General features: G+C 45.6%; 1 protein-coding gene across 4 annotated transcripts in view; it reads left to right on the top strand.

The window, feature by feature from the left end:
- Positions 1-317: 317 nt before the first annotated feature.
- TFDP1 (transcription factor Dp-1) overlaps positions 318-19517 on the top strand; it is a 45246-nt gene continuing 26046 nt past the window's right edge. The window contains exons 1-2 of one of the 4 annotated variants that reach the window (XM_075590625.1): positions 318-445; positions 3639-3727. In XM_075590625.1, the coding sequence (XP_075446740.1) occupies positions 3716-3727 (12 nt within the window). In that variant the 5' untranslated portion in view covers positions 318-445; positions 3639-3715. The other 3 variants (XM_075590624.1, XM_075590623.1, XM_075590626.1) reach the window with 3 other exon arrangements.

Genomic DNA, 19517 nt, shown 5'->3' with positions numbered 1-19517 from the left:
CTATCTAAATAAAGACATACATACTGTACATACATACTGTGCATTATAGGATAACCATAGAACCACTTATTAGCAGAGGAAAGATATAAAGTGAGTTTAGGACTCACTACAAGATGGGGAAGCAGCTACAACCCGGCGCTCGCAGACCCCGCAGCTGCTGCCCCGGCTGTGAGGGGTTAACTGGAAGGTAAATAAAACAGGCGGTTAATTACGTCAGCGCTCTGTGCACGCGTTCCCTCGGCCACGCCTCTCTTCTCACTGACGTCGGCTCTGTTCAATCAGCTGCTAGAGGCAGGACCCGGCGGTGACGTAGCACAGCAAACCCCCAGCCGAGGAAAAGACAACCGGAACCGGCGCGAAGCGTGTCACTCTAGGCACGTCAGAGCTCGCGCAGCCAATCGGGGCGCGTGTCGGCGAGACGCCGCCAAGCTCGTTTTTTGTTGAGGTGACGGGAAGAGGAGGATACAGGAGAAAGGGGGTTGGAAGGCTGCGGCCGAGTGGGGGCAAGAAAAGGGGAAAAAAAAAAAGAAACACGGACCACGCACCCCAAGTCCTGGCGCGGGGAACAGGACGGGCAGCAGTGCGCGCCCTCTCGCCGCACTGAACGCGTAGACCCCCCCCCTCGTGCAGTGGCGCGAGACGCTGGCGAGCTCCGGGAGAGCCAGTGGCGCGAGGCGCTCACGTCGCGAGGCCGGGCAGCGGCGCGTGTCGCGCTCATACATACAGTAGTAGTGATATTCGTATAAATATACACTGTGCGAGGCCCCCGTCAATGAGAATGCAGCACCGCGGCCCGGCCCTGTCCACACCTCGCTGCACCCCGTGACACCCGCGCCCCTACTCCTTGGCAGCTGATCCCTTTGCTCTTCCTCCCCTCACGCCTCCAATCGCCTGCACCAGTCGGTTCGGTCCCCCCTCTCCAAGCCTCCACTTATCCTCCTGCTTCTCGCCCACACATGAGCCGGGGAGCGACTCCAGCTGCCGCACGGGCGGTGTAACCACGGGAACAGCGCGATTCCTCTACCTGCTCGGCCCAGGAGGTTGGTGTCCTGCACGAGGCACGGGCCTAGGTGGGGACATGTGTATGCATATTACAGAAGTGTATAGTGTGCGACCCTGTGTATGCATACCGTGCGATGTGCTCTCACATACAGTGCATGTGGCAGGAGCACGGGGCGCCCCCTCTCTCCCCGTCTCTTGTGCAGCTTTGGGGGGGCGCTTTTGTTAACCTCTTCTTGTGAGGGGGTGTTGCTGTTTATTCCGGTTCGTTTCTTTGCAGGGCTTGTTGGTGATTTCCTCTCCCTGACACGTTATTAAATCTTCCTTTCGTGTTCTTTACAGCCTGTCTCTACTTTGCAGGCGTTTTTTGGGTGGGGGTTCACCTCCGTCCCTGCGGATGTCTGCACCGCCTGGCACACAGGGCTGCACCATGACACGGGCTCGCTGCGTGTATACATATCCATGTATGCGGGGGAGGAGGGGGTCTCACGCAATGGGGGCAGCTAGTTGTGGTGGTCGGGTAGTAAAATGGCTGCCTGCTGATCACCACCCCATTTTTTTTAACCACAGTCCTGGGACAGGAGCCAGAGTTGGGCCCACTTTAGATTAGGAGGTCGGGGCCTGGCGGACACTGGTTACCTAGTGTCCGAGATCAGCTCCGGGGTGTAAACACGGGCCCCGGGAGGGTCAGCATTCATCCTGCTTACACCCAACTCTTCATAATTACGTGTGTGTATATAATACCTACCTCTGGGTAATGTGTCCCGGGCTGCATGTAGTATGCATTTAGTTTGGGGTACACCATGGTACTGATACACCAGCATCTGTAATCCTAGTCTCGTCTCCCACCTCGGGGGTATATGTATGCATTTAATATAACGTGCATCACACCGATATGTATTTAATATAACATGCATCATACCTATAACATGTATATGTATTTAATATACATGTTATAGGTGGGTAGTAGTGTGGGGTTGCAGGGCTCCCCCACCCCAGGACCTGTTTGCTATGGTGGTGTCCCAGTTTCCTGTTTGCTTATAGCGCTCAGACCTCTTCCCCTGTGCCTGGCTGGGGAAGGGAGTGGGGGCCCTTGGAGGAGGAGGAGGGGAGCACATCTGCCGGTGCTTGAGTTGCCTTCCATGGGGTTGGAGGGAGAGCTGCCCCTGGGCTCCCTCATCCTCCCTCCCTGTGTGTATGGCTGGGCTGCTGCACATGTGCGCTGGTTTTTTCCACTAGTCTTCATCCTCTCCCTCCCTCCCCTGGTGCATGCATGATCCCTTCCTGTGAGGGCTTCGTGTGTCCTCGGCTTATTTTGGAGGTGAGGGAGGGGGAGCAGACGCACAACCCCCCCCCCCCCCCGACCTGGGATGACCCAGCTGCGGCATAAATTGTGTATGGGAGGCAGGGGGGTGTCTGTCTTATTAACCCCCGTAGTGCCAAAGTGCCGCTGCAGACTAAATGCCTTGCAAGAAATCACAGATAAGGATGATCTTACACAATTAAAACCTTTCCTGATTTATATCTGCCAGGGGGTAATATTAAACAGTCATTTCGCACCTAATGCACGGTTGACATCACCTCCAGGGGCGTGGGCTGTGTATGTGAGGCCCTCTAAACCTCCCACGACTTCTCTCTGGCTCAAGAAGTTTTGGCTGCTCATGCTTGCTTAACACAGGAGGTCCTGGGGCCTAGAATTGGGAGCTGCAAGTTTTTTCAGTTGTCTGTATTAAAGACTGGCCAAGTGGTGTCGTGGGCAATGATATCCCTCCTGGTGGCAGCTTGGGCGCAGTGGCAGGACTTAAAAAGCTTGTAGTGCTGGCATCCTCTTTTATTTCAGAAACCCATAGGTAATGCTTTCATATGCACAACTCTTGTCATATGATTTTTTTTTTTTTTTTAGAGGTGAAAATGCAGTATTTCAGGTTCAGTAAATGGGAGGGGTGGGGGGGAGTTCTGTGAATCAGCATTACAGTATCTGATTATTTGTTTTCTATTTCTGCACACTTATTTCACTAGCCTGTTATATGCAATAGATCTATCAGACTGTGTGGTTGGTCAAAAATGGCACTTGTAAACGCCACCCAAATAGTCTATTCATCTATTGCATCATTTTATATACCCAGACCCAGTTAGTTTTCAGTGCAATATTGCAATTCATGTCTATTTGGGTAAGCTTGTTTATGAATTTTTTTTCCATGCTTAAATCCTGCAGCAGTTCTAATTCCAGATGACTGTGAAACATTTGTGTACATCAAATGCAATGCATATTTTGAGCTTACAGCTTTGCTTAATATTTAGTGGAATTTGTTGGGCATTTAGGAATACATTTGAAATGCCATTAAATATTTTAAATTATTTAACTTTGCAGTGTTAGTGTATTCACTTTATTGGATGCTTTGAATGGTAAATACCGCGGAGCTCCGGTATATATTTTGGGAGTTGCCTTTAAAATGTGAAGATTTCTGTAGTGGAGTTCTCAGCTACACATTTCAGTAGCACTCCTTTTAAACGGATATCCTGTAATATTTATTTTTTGTGTTTTAGTAAGCACAGTAACACAAAGACTACTCAGGACTCCATGTGATATTGATAAATATTATAATTATGTTTTTTTTCTTTTTTCTTTCCTTTAACAGAAAAGCAGTCAACTTTAAGACCTACTGCTCTTTGAGGGCTGAGAATTTCACAACGCTGACTTTGAGGATTTGGTAACATGGCAAAAGATGTAAGTAACTATTGAATCTTGCATCTCCTTAGTGACATTTGGAGGCCCACTTACACTGCTGGATGGCTTAGAAAAACTTTTTTTAGCTGGTATATGTAGTCTGATAAAGGTTTTGGGTCTGTGCTTTCTCTTTGGGCTGTGATTTTTCGGCACGATTTGAAAACTGCCTCTGGTTTTTAATAGAAACACTGCTTTTTAAAAAAGGCTTATATAAGTTCTCTTTAGGGCTTTTTTTGCTGCTGGATTGTATACATCAAAAGAAATAACTTATAAACATCAGTGTGGTTTTATCTGAAAATCATGCATGATGCTGGATGCATGTGAGAGGGGTTCATTACCAACTATGAATGTGCTTCAAGATGTTTAATGTGAAGAGTAAAGCAAGATTTACGTGCATTACTGCTCGAAAGAGCTATGTAGATGGATGGCGCTGTACAAATCAAGATATACATACGTACTCAAAACACAGTCCAACATAGTTCACGTTTAACTAGCTTTATAACCTATGCTCGCTACAGTACTTGTCTTACCATGTAATTACCTGACTGTTAAAGACTTCTAAACACTTTTGCTTAACACTAACTATCTTAAAGATTTACTTGTATGTTTATGCAGGTGTCAGTTTGGAAATGTATTTTTTTTTTTTATTCATATTTATTTCTTGCAGCCTAATAATAAAATGCACCTCACATGTTGCCCAGTTACAGCAACCATACAAATATTTGGTTGGTGAGTCTTCTCAGCATTACCATTGTTAAATTAGTTTAGAACAGCTAAGCAGGTCTAATGTTGGCATACACCTTGTGTACATCAACTAGATTCTCATCACCCAATTGAATAATGAATAATTTAAAAAAAACAAAAAACTTTTTGAGCCAGGGCATCCTCTGGAGTTGAACCATGGTGCTTAGCTACAGTGGCCTCCTGATTGTCGATATTTGAAAACATTTTATTCTAGTATTTGCAACGAAAAACAGGTTGCAGCAGGGTCATCCAATCGAAAGCTTCATGGTCACCTCGCAATGTCTTGGCTTTCTATTGGCTGGCCCCTGTGGCCGTACTGTTTTCTTCCAGACAAGAACTATTGTCAGGGAATTTCAAAATGAAATATCTCGGGGCAACGAGAGGTCACTGTAATCTGAGTTCTGCAATTCTGTTATGGAGGAACCCTCTGCTTCACATAAGGTAAAAAAATTATTTAATAGCTGCATTACTGCTCCAGGGTGGAAGAAACCCCCCCCCCCCCATATTTTTTCAAATGTTCCCTGGCATGCATTTACTTTTATTCAACGGAGATCGGCAACCTGTGAGCTGGACATGGCTCATAATGGGATTTAAGTCTCCTCTCTGGGCACCACTGTTGCTTGTGCAGGAAAAAAATCCTTCAATATGCAATAAATGTGTGAAACATTGGAGGGGACAGGAAAGGAGAAAGATGAAGTAATAACATTGCTGCTTTCTTGCTTCACGTAACCACAGTGTAATTCAGATGAGTAAACAACCCCCAGCGTGTCCTGGTAAACATTTTGTCCCATCTTTCGTTTAATGTATGTTAACACTGATCTAAACCATGCATGTGTATTTATGCCACATCAACAATCTCCGCCAGAGACTTGTCGAGAGTATTGTTTCTTGGATAGCTATAATTTGCTAATTTACTCAGTCCAGACAGGTTGAAGGTCTGTCCAGTTTTTGTTGCTGTCATTGGTGGTTTGTGATGAGTTCCTCAACTGTTGGTGCATTAGGGCAAGCTCATGGTTGTGGCGCGCACTCCTGCAGCCCCAGCGATGTGTGCTCAGGCTGCTGGGGATGGGGGGGGGGCGTGGCGAACGTGTCACAGAGCTTGTTCGCCCTTATTGGCTGAACCAGCTCACGCGACGCTGACATCATGCGACTGAAGCGCAAAATTTCAAATTGACTTGGCAAAATGTAGCGGCTTCGACGCGCGCGGCGCCGCGGGCACTTGAGGAACTACCGTAGACAATTGGGTAAATGTCCCGGAAGTGCGCCGTACGTAGCGACACCGCCACCTTGAGCACGCCCGTAGAAAATATCTAACCGTTCGGCATGTTCATTTACTATGAGATGCAAAGTAGGCCCAAAATCTCACTGCAAATTTGCAACTCCTCTTGTATCTGAGCCGAGTAGTACGGATTGGTAAGATGTTGGCATACGTCACAATGCCACATAATGGGATGTATGTTCAAACCTGTTTACCAAGGCCAGTTTCTCTCTTTTTTTTAAAAAATTTTTTTATTTTGCACATAACGACAAGGTGGTTGTTGGTACTGTCTCATTGTGTAACCATGAAATCCAAAAACCTAGAGAATTAGGAATTTATGGCAAACCTTAAAATATTTCTCTAATTTTAACCTTTTCAATTCATTAACTCAGCAGAATTGTCTGAATTTATTATTCGATTCATTGAACGCGCCCAGACTGAGCCTGTTACAGCCACCTACTAAGTTTTTTCAGTGAGCATGCTTTCTCGCATTCGCTCTTTTCTCAGCAATTCCTGCTTCCCTGTACAATGCAGACATTGTTCAGCGATCTTGTTATGGTTTGCTTTTTAAACCAGTTTCAGTTGCTGTACAGCTGGGGGTTCATGAACCCATATGTCTTCCTGAGGAGTCTTCAAGTGGATCGCCTAAAAAAAAATAATATAATTTAATGGGGATTATAGTGGGTTCTTGAGCCTGTGGAGACTACAGGCGTAGGAAGGTTCTAAACAGCACCTCTGTGTGGGTGGAGTAGTTTTGCAATTACCCCATAAACTTCCAAAGTTGCTGCCCACAGTTCCTTCCTTCTGCAAGGCATTGTGGGGTTGAGCTGTGCCTTTGGCAGCTGTGTCAGTAAGTGACGCTATACCACCAACGTCGCTTTACTCTGTGCGGTTTAGAACCTTAAGCCTACAGCCCCAGTCCTCCCTGCTGCACACGCGGCACGTGCAGAGACCACAGCCGCGATCTATCTGTAGGGGAGATCTAGGGAGGGGGCGGGGGGCACGATCATGACTGGACATATCTGCCCTCTCATTGGCTGTGCACGTCCACGTGACCTCATCACGGCACGGGAAGACAAAAGTTGTCTTCCCTGCTAGTGTACGCGTCACAGCGCTTTGCATGCGCCCACACACGACCACTGGGGCCTGCCCCATATAGGGCTGTGCTGTGGTGTTTAACGGGTGCTGCCTAATAGTCGCAGGGTCCCTCCATGAGCTAAGGACACTACTGCATTTATAGCAGTCAAATGTGTTTTTTTTTAATTTTTTTTTAATTCTATTTTTAAAGTGGTATTTTGATGAGCAGTTAAGGGTTTCTGAAGGTAATTTCATCTAGCAGGACATTTGCGATGTAAAATAAAAGCTGAACAATTGCTGTACGAGATGGCATCTGAATCGGCAACATAATAAAACTTCCTGTTTTAAAATCAGGATCTTTTAATCTCTTTACTGTTGGCTTGTGACCGGCATTGTCGAGGTATTTCAATGTTTTTGCATGAAATGGTTTATGTATGTTTTTGTGGTGTATCCTTGGTAACTAACGTTGTCTTTCAATTTAAGATATGCTTTCTATTTCTGTTGGTACCATAGGAATGCTTGATCATGTGACCACAACAAATTACTTTGTATTCAGGAATATAAGATTATCTTTAGTGTTTGGCAAGATCTAAATTGGTACAGTTCTGCAATTTGAGCCTTTGTTTAAAAACATTTAAGAATAGCCAAAACTGGAATTGAAAGATGACAAAGTCCCACAATATTAAACTGAATGTTTTTAGCCCTAAACACTCTTGGAATGGGTTTTAAATGGCTTTGCGGTTTGCTGGTGATCCAGAGACTACAGTGAGAACCACTGCTTTAGAAATCAAATGGCATTACAGAACAGTGATAAATGAGATTTTCTTTGAGAATGCCAAGCAATTCATATATTTTTCTTTCCAATGAGGGTTATCTTTTTTATTTGTTAAAATAATGCGTGTGGCATTTACGTTCTCAAATGAAATGCACACAATAAATGTAAACCTTTTTCTAAAAAGTTGAATTCGATAAGGCCCAAAGGAACAATTTTGCCATTCCTGATAACGTGCAAAATCCCCAGATGAAAATTGAAGGGGAGAGGTTGGGGCTTGCTGTTAACTTCATGGTCCACAGATTATGCATAGTTCTGTTGCATAAAATCTGAGACGCCATCCTCATTCGGAACGTAAAATGCTTCGCCTTCTCTCCGGTTGAATGAAATGGAAGGGAAAATGATTTGAAATGATGGCTGTGGAGTTTGTACGTGTTAGTTCTACATAGAAACGATCATCGCCTCCTGATCCCAGTCGTTTTGCCCCACAAGCAGAAATAATATGTAGTCTCGGTGACAAGGCAGGGGTAAAGCCAAATGTGCTGGGAAGCTTTATTTCTTTTCCTGGGGTGCAGGGGTCTTTAAAATGAGTGCTGGACTGATATTATACGGAGGTGGGTTTCAGAGGTGCAGCTAAACTTTTATGTTTTGGGGCAGAGGTGCATTCCCATTTTCACTTGAAACAAATGCAGCTTTAGACTTGGTCCATAGACACTTCGCCCGTGCGGAGGCGCGCTGAGGCTCGGGGAAAGCGGTGCTTTCCCTGGCCTTAGAGCGTGCGCCGTCTGGGGGCAGGCCAGTGACGTCACGGAGCTGGTTCGCCCTCATTGGGCGAACCGCTCACGTGACCGGCCCTGCGCTCCGGCGAGCTCTGAAACTTAACATTTGTTAAGACACGCTTCCGCAGGCGTGCGGAAGCGTGCGCGAGCCCCTGCTAAATCCGCTCTCATTGCGGCTGCAGGGGCTCAATGCCGAGCAGCAGCGCGCCTAAGCGCTGACCATGCCCGAGGCCTTAGATTGCAAACTGAGGTGGAAAATGCTTTGACTTTTCCGTTTTCTGTAAGAGAATGGCACAAGGAAACACTAATGTTCAGAGTTCAGAACAGGCTCTCATGGTCTGTGCATCTGCTTATCTTTCTAGTTTTGTCAAGTCATATTGGCTAATCTAACATTTTTAAGCTCTTTCCAGTTGTTTTGGTTTTGAGCTTCTGTTGAGGTGGATTTGGAACTCCCCAACCTTTCTTCCACTGAGCCCAAAGCAGCCCTGCCATTTATACCCATGACAAGTATGAGGGAGGTGCCACACACCAGCGCACAGCCAATAATCTACACGACAAGCAACATGAAGTTGTCCCTTTTTCACTTGCTTGCAGCTTGTCTATCTCACAGGGCCAGCGGCTCCTCTCAGAGGATAAAGGCGCTTGGGTTCCTGTTTGTGGTTGTTGGAACTTTGAGGCACAGTGTAGTTACAAATGGAATGTTAGAGAAGCACAAAGACACCTACCTATTTATAAAGGTGCACTTAAGCGGGTTGATAACGCAAAGGTGAAATGTATGTGTTTAAAAATTTAACTTTTAATACACAACTTAAAATAAAGTGACTGAACGCAATAGTAACTAAAAACACATTTGTTTAACGTACTCTAATTAGTTTGTATTATTGGTGCTCGGAGGAGGGTATGGTAGTGAATAAGGCAAGTTACCTCTAAGGCCGCCCTTATAGTCCCGGCGACGAGACGTGGTGTCAAACAAATGACTTGAATCTGTTGCATGTGCCTGTAGTAGGAGCGGAGCGACTGCTTGGTCACGATTGCTGGAAGTCGGCGAGAAATTGCTTTTTCAGCGGCCGCAGCATGTCAGTGGCTGCGTGAGCGGTTCAGCCAATGAGGGCCAACCGCTCACGGCCATGCCCCCGTTCGTGTCTCTTGTCTCTAAGTCTATTAGCAAAAATAGCTGCTGTGACGGATGATGTCACGCCGGCCTAAAGCATCTGATGAACACTCTGAGATAAGGAAAAGGTGGCAGAAATAATAAAGGCAAAATTGCCCTCAGGCCGCGCTTATAGAGCTGGCGACGCGACCGATGCCGTCGCCACCAGCGAAAGTTATAATTAGATTTTCCGGGACTGTCGCCAGCGACATCACGAAAGCGGGCGGGCCGCGGTCTCTGGTTTAGAGACAGTCACATGCGGCGACTCTGTAAAAAATCAAATAGACCCAGCTTAAAAATGTTTTGTCGCTCCGTTGCCGTTGCACTTAACTATAGGCGCTTGCGACGGAGTCAATATATTTTGATTCGGAGCGCCGTCGCAAGGCACTATAAATGCAGCCTTGGCCTCAAACTGCAATGTAGCCATTGTACCTTTTTTGAGGTAAGCGAATCAGGTGATGATAGTTCCCTGAAAATAGATAATCACCACATATTGGTGTTTTGCTTATAAATGCTCATGGGGATCCCTAACTCGCTGTACTCTACAAACTATCCCCCAAAGTTGAGAGATTTTTACGAGATACAATTGATAACATTTAGAGATCAGAACTCTACAGCAGTAACAACTCCTGTCTCATACCTCCCTGCAGATCTGATACCAGATAGTAATGCATCACTGGTAGTGTGAATGTTCCCGTGTCTGGTAAGGCAGGTGTGGGGGTGCTGGCAGAGGTAGGACCTGACTAGGAAATATTGAGAGATCGGAACTCTCCTAATAATAAACTGGCACGTTCAATTTGTATTTCTTACACCTGTTAAGGTGCACTTCGCCCACTGGGGGATAGTGTGGGTCCTATGACCAATGGACTTGCATTTCAGTAGGTGTTCTCCTGAGCAGATGTTTTTTTTCACAGTGTGGAGGTTGTGTTGTTACAGTGTGGTTACGCATTTATAAGCAGAGTGGTTTTTAAAGTATATGATTCTGCAGGTCCCTGCCCTATAGAGCTTACAATGTAATGTTGGTGCAGTAGGCACAAGTAGATTGAGTGACTTGCCCAACGTCACTGCATCGAGATTCAATCCTCATTAATCTGCTTCAAAGACGGTGACCCTGAGCTACTCGTTCAGACAAGATGTGTGCACCCACACACCCCTCCCAAAGTTTCCATTCTTCAGGATGTTCATCCCTGCTAGCAGGATAATTGTTTTCTATATGTTTGGAGGTAGTATTGATTACACAGCAGCCACTTCTTGACACAGGCTGCTGTGACAGCCAAAACGTTGGACACTTTATTTGGCTTCAATAAATTATTGCATTTATAAAACCCGTGGAGCCTCTACTCTTCCTTTCTTGTGTATCCGGTACTTGGATTGCAGCGGGCCTTCCCTCAGAGAGCTCCGGTATTAGTATCTCTGGTTTATTTAGATTTTTGGTGCGCAGCATTTTCCCACATAACACTGAGGTAGTGTTGAGGCAGTTTATTTTCATTTTTTCATGAACAAGATTCCTACTTGAAACAGAAACATGCTGAGTGGTATTTTAGCCTTCACCCTGGTTAGTTACAGTAAAAACTGGCATTGCATTTTTGTAAAGGTGAAACAGGAATTTTGAGTTGTTCCTATATCTTTTAGAACCTGTTTTAAGCATTTAGGGACCATTGGTGAGCCTGGAAGCAGGGACTGCAGTTTGAAAACCACTGCTTTTAGAAACTAAATGGTATTGTAGAACAATACTATATTTTTTGTTGTAAGGTTGCTGGGTATTATAGTTGTCTTGAAATGCTGTTCTTCGTTCAGTGGTTGTCTCCTTCAAAGGCCCGATGTTTTACTGTACTATGACAGCTTATTTTTTGTATTCTAAAGAAAGTACAGTATGTTAACTTGAGTGCTACAGCGATGTTTAAACACAGGTTTCCCAATGCCTGTATTACAAAATGGAAATGGAGTAAATGAGGCAAAGATGCTGACTGTGCTTCTTAGGCCTCAATATAGCACAAACACGACGTAGAGCATGACGTCCTGTACTAGAAGCAATCCGTGGGTTGTGCGACGAGGGCGTGCCGGAAGCGTGCCCGTGACGTCATGTGAGCGGTTCACCCTCATTGGCTGAACCGCGCACGTGACCCGGTCGTCGCGCGGCAAAATATAAAAAATTGTCTCAAAGTATCGGCCGGCCGTCACTCGTGCACTCTATGGCTGTGCGCATTGCCTTACGGCCTTCTGTTTTCGGCTTGCGTGATGTCGCTCGCGCTGTCACTCATTCTATGAACTAAGCCTTACTTGCCCCCTGAAGGGTATATACTAGTGTTGTACCGGGCCCTAATTAAAAAAAAAACGGGTAACGCAAAATCAGTTCTACCCGGCCGGCACTTGCCTGAAGGGTGAGGAAGACCGCGCGACATCTTGGAGCAACAGCAGAGGTGCTGGTGGCAGCAACAGAAGTCTGTGTTCAGCCTGCGGGAGCAGCAGGAATACAGCACCTCTGCTGCTGCTGCTCCCAGATGTCGCCGCGGTCTTCCTCACCACCTGTCGCCAGCTGCAGGTAAGTGATGTATTTTCAGCTACTCTGAAATTACCCAGCGCCGGTTCCACTTCTCTGTAGCCGGGTCTGGGTAATGTCCAGTTAGCTGAAAAAGCGCCGGGCACCGGGTAATTTCCTGGCCCTCGCTATAAGTGATGTACACAGTATCCGGAAATTACCCAGCTTACCAAACACTTTTTTTCTTTCTCTTTGCCCTCGGTCCTCTTGGAGAACGGCAGGAGCAGAGCAGCAGAACACTTACCTGCAGGCGGAGGAGGAAGACCGCGGCGCAGGGTGAGGAGGACCACGGTGACATCGTGGGAGCAGCGGTGCAGACATCCTGGTGGCGGTGGCAGCAGATTACATCATTGTTGAGCCGGTGGGACCAGCAGAACGTGACCGGAGCAGGAGCCTTACTCGGACAGCCGGGGAGGAGCAGGCTGTCCAATTATAACACTCCTGTCCGGTCACATGTTCAGCTGCTCTTACTGGCTCAACAATGATTTCCTCTGCTGCCACCGCCACCAGGATGTCTGCACCGCTGCTCTCACGATGTCACCATGGTCCTCACCTTCTGCAGCGGTCTTCCTCACCCACCGCCAGCTGCAGGTAATTCAATGCTGCCTGGCAAAATTTCTATTTTCCCCTGGGTACCCCGGTACCTGTCACTTAAGAGGATTCGTTACAACACTAGTATAAACATTAATTGATCACTCCAAATAGATGTGGTATTTAAATTCACAGCTGCAGTTTTTGTACTGGGAAAATGCAATTTGTCATTGCATTACGTAGCAATATCTTGGTAAATGCAATTCGCTGATTCCAAGTGACAGTAGAAATTAGTGCAAAGGAAAAATAACTCCATAACGTAAGAATATTAAAGCAGTTGGGGGAAGCTTCTGTTGCTAGATTATAAAAGGATCGTGTGTGTGGGTGTGTCTACTTTGTATTTTTTAATTTGAAGCTTATCCTTGCGTCACATGAGGGCAGAAGACTAATTTTTACAACCACCGGAGAATATTAGATTTGTGAAATCGCGCCTCCTACCTTTCAGAAACTTCAGCTACAATTTCACTAAACAAAACTGGGATTGGTTATTTGTATTATTAGATGAATACTATTCAAGAAACATTAACTATGCCTAAAATGTCCAATTGAACTTTACAATGATTGTAGCAATTGTGGTTGAGCCAGTGAGGGCAGAGACTCAATTTGATAGTTTAATCCAAACAGACTACAAAGCTTTTTTTTAAATTAATTTTTGCATCCGTATAATTAGTCACCGCAAATGGCCAGTGAGGTTTTTTTTAGAAGCTATAATTAAAGTATGAAATGTTTACATTCACTGGTAATATGCATTCAAAAGAACAAATGCCACTGTCCCCATTGCTGAATGTGCAAGAACATTTAAAACAGTTTTTGTATAGAGTACTAGAAATATTTGCCATTAAAGACTTTCACAGATTAACCTCGTTTAATTTTGCCATGAACTTTTTCATTAATTTACTAGATGTGCTGTATGATGGCTAATTTACACACCATCCTGTGATATTTCCAATCACCTTGTTGCATGACAAGACTGATTGACTTGGCATGCAGAATGTCTCTTCACTTTTATCTCCACTTTTTTGTTTGACTAGTTTGTCTTACCCCTGATCTATAAAGTGACATGGTGACTTCCTTTCTGCTAGTCATCACTTCCTCTACACTCCACAGCCAGCGCTCCCCACTGTTGCATAATGCATTCTAGACTTTTGCACAGCTCATCAATGTACAAGGATCTATTTCTTTAGCTATACCAAATTTGGGGGAAAACTATTGTATACCTAGACAGAGGCTTGATGTAAATTACACCTGTGGGTTAAATTTAAGGCCTTTATTAACTGGCAATACATGATCCATTTAATTTTGTTGACTAGCGTGTAGAGCATGAGCAGCTATGCTTATGGCTAATTTGTGTCTTCTGTTTATTTCAGAACATAGCATCCATTTCTCCCCCCCCCCCGCATTCATTTTTTTCCGTCTATAATAAAAGATTAATATGCAGCATAGATATGATACAGATGGACAACACCACCAATATTTTATTTGATTTGTTAAAAGTTAATAAAAAAACACGTTATAGTTTATGTACAGTACCTTGTATATTTGGTGTGTTGACATGAATTCTGTGTCAGTATTAACCGGTAAACAGCTCAGTATCGCAATTTTGTGACAATGTACATTGTAATATTAACCATAATTTGTTTTACGATTTTGCCCTGTGTGCCATGCCAAACAATGCCCTCTTTCTCAGTGGCTATCCTGTAGTCAGTGTACCCGTGTGAAGGTGTGCCATGTAAAACAATGCCCTCTTTCTCAGTGGCTATCCTGTAGTCAGTGTACCCGTGTGAAGGTGTGCCATGCCAAACAATGCCCTCTTTCTCAGTGGCTATCCTGTAGTCAGTGTACCCGTGTGAAGGTGTGCCATGCCAAACAATGCCCTCTTTCTCAGTGGCTATCCTGTAGTCAGTGTACCCGTGTGAAGGTGTTCCATGTAAAACAATGCCCTCTTTCTCAGTGGCTATCCTGTAGTCGGTGTACCTGTGTGAATGTGTGCCATGTAAAACAATGCCCTCTTTCTCAGTGGCTATCCTGTAGTCGGTGTACCCGTGTGAAGGTGTGCCATGTAAAACAATGCCCTCTTTCTCAGTGGCTATCCTGTAGTCAGTGTACCCGTGTGAAGGTGTGCCATGTAAAACAATGCCCTCTTTCTCAGTGGCTATCCTGTAGTCCGTGTACCCGTGTGAAGGTGTGCCATGTAAAACAATGCCCTCTTTCTCAGTGGCTATCCTGTAGTCAGTGTACCCGTGTGAAGGTGTGCCATGTAAAACAATGCCCTCTTTCTCAGTGGCTATCCTGTAGTCAGTGTACCCGTGTGAAGGTGTGGCTATCCTGTAGTCAGTGTACCCGTGTGAAGGTGTGCCATGTAAAACAATGCCCTCTTTCTCAGTGGCTATCCTGTAGTCGGTGTACCCGTGTGAAGGTGTGCCATGTAAAACAATGCCCTCTTTCTCAGTGGCTATCCTGTAGTCGGTGTACCCGTGTGAAGGTGTGCCATGTAAAACAATGCCCTCTTTCTCAGTGGCTATCCTGTAGTCAGTGTACCTGTGTGAAGGTGTGCCATGTAAAACAATGCCCTCTTTCTCAGTGGCTATCCTGTAGTCAGTGTACCTGTGTGAAGGTGTGCCATGTAAAACAATGCCCTCTTTCTCAGTGGCTATCCTGTAGTCAGTGTACCTGTGTGAAGGTGTGCCATGTAAAACAATGCCCTCTTTCTCAGTAGCTATCCTGTAGTCAGTGTACCCGTGTGAAGGTGTGCCATGTAAAACAATGCCCTCTTTCTCAGTGGCTATCCTGTAGTCAGTGTACCCGTGTGAAGGTGTGCCATGCCAAACAATGCCCTCTTTCTCAGTGGCTATCCTGTAGTCAGTGTACCTGTGTGAAGGTGTGCCATGTAAAACAATGCCCTCTTTCTCAGTGGCTATCCTGTAGTCAGTGTACCCGTGTGAAGGTGTGCCATGTAAAACAATGCCCTCTTTCTCAGTGGCTATCCTGTAGTCGGTGTACCTGTGTGAATGTGTGCCATGTAAAACAATGCCCTCTTTCTCAGTGGCTATCCTGTAGTCAGTGTACCCGTGTGAAGGTGTGCCATGTAAAACAATGCCCTCTTTCTCAGTGGCTATCCTGTAGTCGGTGTACCCGTGTGAAGGTGTGCCATGTAAAACAATGCCCTCTTTCTCAGTGGCTATCCTGTAGTCAGTGTACCTGTGTGAAGGTGTGCCATGTAAAACAATGCCCTCTTTCTCAGTGGCTATCCTGTAGTCAGTGTACCCGTGTGAAGGTGTGCCATGTAAAACAATGCCCTCTTTCTCAGTGGCTATCCTGTAGTCAGTGTACCCGTGTGAAGGTGTGCCATGTAAAACAATGCCCTCTTTCTCAGTGGCTATCCTGTAGTCGGTGTACCCGTGTGAAGGTGTGCCATGTAAAACAATGCCCTCTTTCTCAGTGGCTATCCTGTAGTCGGTGTACCCGTGTGAAGGTGTGCCATGTAAAACAATGCCCTCTTTCTCAGTGGCTATCCTGTAGTCAGTGTACCCGTGTGAAGGTGTGCCATGTAAAACAATGCCCTCTTTCTCAGTGGCTATCCTGTAGTCAGTGTACCCGTGTGAAGGTGTGCCATGTAAAACAATGCCCTCTTTCTCAGTGGCTATCCTGTAGTCGGTGTACCCGTGTGAAGGTGTGCCATGTAAAACAATGCCCTCTTTCTCAGTGGCTATCCTGTAGTCGGTGTACCCGTGTGAAGGTGTGCCATGTAAAACAATGCCCTCTTTCTCAGTGGCTATCCTGTAGTCGGTGTACCCGTGTGAAGGTGTGCCATGTAAAACAATGCCCTCTTTCTCAGTGGCTATCCTGTAGTCAGTGTACCCGTGTGAAGGTGTGCCATGTAAAACAATGCCCTCTTTCTCAGTGGCTATCCTGTAGTCAGTGTACCCGTGTGAAGGTGTGCCATGTAAAACAATGCCCTCTTTCTCAGTGGCTATCCTGTAGTCAGTGTACCCGTGTGAAGGTGTGCCATGTAAAACAATGCCCTCTTTCTCAGTGGCTATCCTGTAGTCAGTGTACCCGTGTGAAGGTGTGCCATGTAAAACAATGCCCTCTTTCTCAGTGGCTATCCTGTAGTCAGTGTACCTGTGTGAAGGTGTGCCATGTAAAACAATGCCCTCTTTCTCAGTGGCTATCCTGTAGTCAGTGTACCCGTGTGAATGTGTGCCATGTAAAACAATGCCCTCTTTCTCAGTGGCTATCCTGTAGTCAGTGTACCTGTGTGAATGTGTGCCATGTAAAACAATGCCCTCTTTCTCAGTGGCTATCCTGTAGTCGGTGTACCTGTGTGAATGTGTGCCATGTAAAACAATGCCCTCTTTCTCAGTGGCTATCCTGTAGTCGGTGTACCCGTGTGAAGGTGTGCCATGTAAAACAATGCCCTCTTTCTCAGTGGCTATCCTGTAGTCGGTGTACCCGTGTGAAGGTGTGCCATGTAAAACAATGCCCTCTTTCTCAGTGGCTATCCTGTAGTCGGTGTACCTGTGTGAAGGTGTGCCATGTAAAACAATGCCCTCTTTCTCAGTGGCTATCCTGTAGTCGGTGTACCCGTGTGAAGGTGTGCCATGTAAAACAATGCCCTCTTTCTCAGTGGCTATCCTGTAGTCAGTGTACCTGTGTGAAGGTGTGCCATGTAAAACAATGCCCTCTTTCTCAGTGGCTATCCTGTAGTCAGTGTACCTGTGTGAAGGTGTGCCATGTAAAACAATGCCCTCTTTCTCAGTGGCTATCCTGTAGTCGGTGTACCCGTGTGAAGGTGTGCCATGTAAAACAATGCCCTCTTTCTCAGTGGCTATCCTGTAGTCAGTGTACCTGTGTGAAGGTGTGCCATGTAAAACAATGCCCTCTTTCTCAGTGGCTATCCTGTAGTCGGTGTACCTGTGTGAATGTGTGCCATGTAAAACAATGCCCTCTTTCTCAGTGGCTATCCTGTAGTCGGTGTACCCGTGTGAAGGTGTGCCATGTAAAACAATGCCCTCTTTCTCAGTGGCTATCCTGTAGTCGGTGTACCCGTGTGAAGGTGTGCCATGTAAAACAATGCCCTCTTTCTCAGTGGCTATCCTGTAGTCGGTGTACCTGTGTGAATGTGTGCCATGTAAAACAATGCCCTCTTTCTCAGTGGCTATCCTGTAGTCGGTGTACCCGTGTGAAGGTGTGCCATGTAAAACAATGCCCTCTTTCTCAGTGGCTATCCTGTAGTCGGTGTACCCGTGTGAAGGTGTGCCATGTAAAACAATGCCCTCTTTCTCAGTGGCTATCCTGTAGTCAGTGTACCTGTGTGAAGGTGTGCCATGTAAAACAATGCCCTCTTTCTCAGTGGCTATCCTGTAGTCGGTGTACCCGTGTGAAGGTGTGCCATGTAAAACAATGCCCTCTTTCTCAGTGGCTATCCTGTAGTCAGTGTACCTGTGTGAAGGTGTGCCATGTAAAACAATGCCCTCTTTCTCAGTGGCTATCCTGTAGTCAGTGTACCCGTGTGAAGGTGTGCCATGTAAAACAATGCCCTCTTTCTCAGTGGCTATCCTGTAGTCAGTGTACCCGTGTGAATGTGTGCCATGTAAAACAATGCCCTCTTTCTCAGTGGCTATCCTGTAGTCAGTGTACCCGTGTGAAGGTGTGCCATGTAAAACAATGCCCTCTTTCTCAGTGGCTATCCTGTAGTCGGTGTACCCGTGTGAAGGTGTGCCATGTAAAACAATGCCCTCTTTCTCAGTGGCTATCCTGTAGTCGGTGTACCTGTGTGAAGGCTCTCCTTTTAGATAAACTGAAGTACCAATTCCCAAGTTTTAATGCATTGCCCATATTGATTTTTTAACAAGTCAACTTTTTTCATTTGAGCTATATCCCATAGTTTTGCTTCAACTACTAACTGTAGAAGGGTTAACGGATTTCCATCCCGGCACAATCAATACTGTAGTCGCTAAAAACATGTGGTTGAGTCTTCGTATCTTTTAACACTGGGCTCCCCTCAGGCCGCCATCTCAATAGCACACACTGAGCTTGCTTTGAGCCCCACCTGGGTAATATATATTTCTCTAGTGATTCTGTTTTAGACACTTCATTTTGGGGCACATCCACAACATATGGGAAAAATCCGCCCTATTGCCAAAGGTGTCTGGCAGGCTAAGTACATTTTAGAGACGGCGGACGGTGATACATACGATAGATTATTTTATAGGATAATTTAATCATGTTGGAAAATATAGATATTTATTCATGTCAAGCCAAATATCCTGCCAGTCCTAAAACTCTATTTCGGCACAAAGATCAGTATGCCATTTTGAGCCGAGGAGATTGGTATCGTTTCTTATATTGGATTAAGTTATCTGCCTAGCTAATCCAACAATGAAATACTGGCATAGGCCATGTCAGGATAGTCTATCCCTAGGCCTCGACAAAAAGTAGTTTGTAAATTGTCATCCCTTGAATATTGAACTCCTCTAGTCTTACCCAGTGAGAATTAATAGGCCTATAGTACCAATAAAAAAAATGCCCTTTAGAAGTGCAGACCAGTAGTAATTTTTAAAGTTGGTGCCAGTTCACCTATCGCCTTGGGCGAGCGAATATGTTCTCCCGCCTGACCCTAACTTTTTTCCCCAGACTAAACAAAATCCAATATTGTTCTGTCCAGGCTTTTTAAAGAAGCGCTGTGGGAGTGCTATAGGTAGTGCAGTCATGCGATGTTTGCTAACGGCATCATTTTAACTGGAGATCCTTCCACACCACGTCAACAATACTTCGTTACACCTATCTAGCTCTGCCTCTTATTTAACATGGAAATGTAATTCAATTTGTAGATTTTGGAGAGATCTTCCAGAGCCATCTTAAAGGAGGTATTGGGCCT

Source organism: Ascaphus truei, chromosome 3 (assembly GCF_040206685.1).
Source record: "Ascaphus truei isolate aAscTru1 chromosome 3, aAscTru1.hap1, whole genome shotgun sequence".
Lineage (NCBI taxonomy): Eukaryota > Metazoa > Chordata > Amphibia > Anura > Ascaphidae > Ascaphus > Ascaphus truei.
Note: the sequence above shows the minus strand (reverse complement) of the source record. Positions and strands in the feature narration are given on the sequence as shown.